This window comes from Poecilia formosa, unplaced genomic scaffold, assembly GCF_000485575.1.
Source record: "Poecilia formosa unplaced genomic scaffold, Poecilia_formosa-5.1.2 Scaffold5, whole genome shotgun sequence".
NCBI classification, from domain to species: Eukaryota; Metazoa; Chordata; class Actinopteri; order Cyprinodontiformes; family Poeciliidae; genus Poecilia; species Poecilia formosa.
The window spans coordinates 6,196,794-6,201,203 of NW_006799944.1; the positions used below are offsets into that span (position 1 = coordinate 6,196,794).

At 40.1% G+C, this 4,410-nt stretch overlaps 1 protein-coding gene across 2 annotated transcripts in view; it reads right to left on the minus strand.

The window, feature by feature from the left end:
- hmcn2 (hemicentin 2) overlaps positions 1–2,652 on the minus strand; it is a 62,460-nt gene extending 59,808 nt beyond the window's left edge. For both annotated transcript variants that reach the window (XR_001663890.1, XM_007565148.2), the window contains exon 1: positions 254–2,652. Coding sequence is in view for 1 of the 2 variants with exons in the window: in XM_007565148.2 (XP_007565210.1) it covers positions 254–524 (271 nt within the window). In the remaining variant the exon portion in view is untranslated. The remainder of the gene's footprint in view (positions 1–253) is intronic.
- Positions 2,653–4,410: the final 1,758 nt, after the last annotated feature.

A 4,410-nucleotide genomic window follows, 5' to 3' on the forward strand; every position in this document is an offset into this window, starting at 1 on the left:
AGGCTACGTCACAGGTTATGATGTAAAGGCTCAGGTGAAAGAAGACATAACTGCGCTTTAAATTCAAATTATCTGTCGCATCAAATCAGAATAAAAATACATTGAAGTTCTTGGCTGTAGCATGACAGAACCTTAAAAAGTTGAATGGGTATTAATACTTTTTTCCAGGCTTGCTAGTTAGGACATTGTAGGAAATAAACATGTGAAGTCTTTGCAGCTTTCTGGAACCGATTTGTGTCTGATTAGACCGTACCTGGGTCGTGGAAGGGGACCAGGACAAAGTTTTTGATGGGTCTGGTCCTCCGGCTGAGGGTCTTTTCCAGGATCCGTGAGGCCCCTTCAATCACCTGCTTCAGATCGTCGTACATCGAGCCGGTAACATCGAACACAAAGGCCAGCGTTGAGGCACTGTCACTGGGCTCATCTACCTCCTCAAACCGGGGGAGTACCAAGGAGTCTGCCAAGAGTCTGTGCACGCTGATAAGGAGCGCCAAGACCAGGCACTTCAATAAGGAACCGAACATTTTTTTAAAAAAATATTATTATTCCTCCAAAATTTACAGCATTTGTCCACCAGAATAAAAGTAATAAATAAAGCGAAGAAAGAACATAAATGGGGAAAAAAAAAAAAAAACTATTTAAATGGCCGTGGGACGGCTCCAGGTAGATGGAAAAGTTCTCTGGAACACCACGGCTCCCCTGAAACGCATCGAAATCGGGTTTGAACAACTTCCACAGCAGAACATCCGTGCGTAAAGTTTGGAGGAGCGTGAGGACTGGCTGTGCGCTGGAGAAAGCCCCAGGAGAGCTGGTGCTCTGACGCTTCAAACCGGGGGCGGAGATGGCATTAAAAAGTTCGCAAGACCCAACCTGCTTTTTTTTTTTTTTTTTTCCTCCGCGTGTGTGTTTGTAACACGACCCCGCTGGCTTAAACAATCCAACATTGAGTTTGATTTGCTCCAAGAATCGCGTGGGGGCCCCTTGTGACAAGGTTTTAGACAGATTTCCGCGCATTACGAGTGGGTCTGCAGTCCGTATATTGAACTCGTTGACAACATTGTCTTAGTAACAGCCGCCTTTTTAAAAATAACCGGGGTTTATATTCAGCTTGACACCGGTCTAATTTTATATGTGGTCCCCGCTGAGAAGTGGCCTCTTGGTGAGTGGAATATCAGGGTCCTCCCATCTCCATCTAGGTAGAAATGTTAGATTATTAATCACGACAGTGTTTTTATATATAAATAAAAGTTTAATTAATAAGAAAAAAAAAAGACAGGACTTACCAAGCTATTCGGCGGTGGTTCTAATAGAAATTAGTCTTGTGCTTCATGTAATGAATGGATATTTGTATAGGTACAATTAAAATGTCTTAAAATGTACAATTAAATGTACAATTAAAATAAAGAAGTGAAATAATTAGGAGAACCTCCTGCAGGCTGGACATATGTTGCAAAATATTAAGAAATTCCAGAAAAAAATAAAGAAAATGCTTTTTATATTTATCAAAATGCCGATTTTGGACATCTTCACATTTATATGCACGTAAAATGGCTAAAAAATCACACAGACATTTTGAAGGAGGGTCTGAAAGTCAGACATTTACGTTGGCAGCCAGTCAAATTGAAAGAGCTGTCTGAGAACTTTAGAAAGAAAATTGAAGCGTGGTAAGGGGTTTAAAAGTTGAAATACTCAACAAGTGGTTAACATTCGCAAGCATGACCAGATCTGAGCTTCCCAGTACATCACCTCCAATAAGCAGACAGAAAGATGTTGACAGAAGTGTCCAAAGAGACAACTGCTACTTTTGCACAATAAGAAAGAGAGGAATGTACAGACTAACATTTCCTTTAGAGAATGTGGACAAGACCAGGACGGAGTCTAAAGCTGTATATTTGGACACCAGAACAAAATACAACATTGCAGGAAAATAACCTAATACCAACTGTGAGGCTGGAAGTGTCATGATTTGCTGCAGCAGGACTGGCCCAGCTCACCCTCACAGAATCCACCTTGAATTCTGACATGTACCAAAATGCATGCTGGAGGAAATATGTGCCCATCTGTAATAAAATGAAAACTGAAGCAGGAGTGAACCACTTTAAACTGGACCACGAGGCTAACTACTGGGGAGTGGGGCGTCCTAACTTTGTTTAGTTAGAAAACATTTTTAGACATAGATAATTTTGTTCTTTACATTTATTTAAAGCAACTTGTATTCTGGAAAAAATAGGAAACTGAATATTTAGCAGATTTGTTTTCACATGACTGTGTATATCCTTGTGTATAAGTTTCAAATATCCTTAGATAAGTGAAGGATAGTGTAGTATAAGTAAGTGCTGTCACATTTGAGTTGCAACAGAAATAATTTTGCAACAACAGAGCATATCTGTGGTGTATATGGTATGTGGGATGGCTGCACCAATTCAAAGTAAATTAAAAAATTCAATGGCAAGCTAGGCTAGCTGCTGATCACATTGAGCATGGACAATTTTACTATATCAATGTAAAACGTAACACTTTAGTTTAGCACAAAATAAATAGATGCTCGATAGTGACTGAATAATGCAAACAGGCAAAAGAAGACTTGCTTGCAAATGTTCTTGCTGCCCCCATTAGCTGTGGCGCCCTGGTTAGTGAGCCACAATACAAATATCGAGAACAGTTCCAGCATTACATGAATGTAAATGGGTGATTGTTCTCCTGCAAAGCATGTGGTGGAGAGCCAGTTCATTTTCCAAACACAAGGCCGGTGCTTCACTTTCAAACACACTCGTGTTTTACTGCACTTATTAGTATCACATGCTACAAATACAAAAAGGCTTCGACTTTAAAATGACAGAACAGTCATAAATCTGGACATTTCTTCCTTTTGGTATGTCATGCACCGGTCTTTGATGAGAAAAAATAACAGAAAGTGACTCAATCCCGGCGAGGCCGAGAGGCTCAAAAGCCGCCAGGCGGCATCAAATCATCCATCACTGCCACATGCCACAGTTTCATGTACTTCATTGTTCATTAGTTGTACAGTGCAGGTTTAGTAAGCTGGCACATCAGAATCTGTGTTGCAAAGCAATAACAGGCACTAAAGCTTAACATGACACTTATTACGTGATGTTACACAGTGGAATACTGAACCCAGAACATGTCCCGTATTTTTTTTTTTTGCCTTAATGCAATCTGTGTAAACTTGAGTGATATTCTCTAAATAGGAATATAATCAAGGTAATTTAAAATTCTACATTTGAACAAAAGTTAATCTACAAAGCCGTCCCTTAAATGCATCCCAAATACTTCTCTATAAAAAGAAATTTAAACATTTTCTACTCATTCCAAACTAAAATACAGAAATATAAATATTAGCCACTTAAATGCATTTTATTCTGTGCTTTTACACTGTTTAACAGATAAATGACAATCATAATCTAGTAAATTATAATCCGCATAAGGCAAACAACTATTAGTGAAGCAGATAAAACACCAAAAAATGTTCTAAAATAAATAATCTAAATATAAAAAGAAGGAAGAATCACATGCTCTGGCCTCACACATTGCAAATATCATGTAGACACTTGCAACCACGGCGATCTCAAAAGCTTTACAACCAAAACTGACGTCTTGTTTGCGCCTCTCAGTGACCCGGGCTTTGTGTTGCCAAGGGTGGAGTGCGGCGCTCTCAAAAAAGAAAAACGCTCGGCCTCAATTCTGATGTAAAGCTGCGGGAATGCTCTCCGTTGTTCAAGCCGTGTCATTCAGGATGCAGTTGTGCAACGGGGTCAACAGCACACACTCATGCTAACGGGGGGGGGGAATTAAAACACAACAGGGTGCACGGACAGCAAACGCAATAAAAATCATCCATAGAAAACTCTGTGCTGCTTAAACATTCTTCTTCTCTCAGAACTAACCTCTGAATGGGAGAAAAAGAACGCTCCAACAATGGTAAGGAAAAATACAGTGCAATACATTTCGACACCTTTGATAAAAAATAAAAATAAAATAATCGTTCTATATTTATGAGAAAAGTCTCATAAATGCAGCAAAGCAGAAAATAAATTACCATTGTATGTACATTATAATATATACACTATAACTGCTTTGTAGCTTTTAAGTTAGTGTTTGTAACACATTATTTCCAGAGACTTAAAGTATCTCGATGCGGAGGCGAAGAGGCCGTGGCAACAGCACAGTCCCTCTGAGCTGTTCTGGTGATTTACGGCGTTTAGACGAGAAGAACGCAAGCGTCGTTGAGGGATCCCGTTCCTCGGATTGTCCGACACTTTGCTCCCAGAACACGGAAACGTTCGAACACAGTCCACAACGCCGCTGCGGGGCTGCAGAAGCACTGAGCGATGACCGAGGGTGAGGGCAGGCATTCCTCGTTACATCAGAAGAATTTTGTGTTTGATGTCC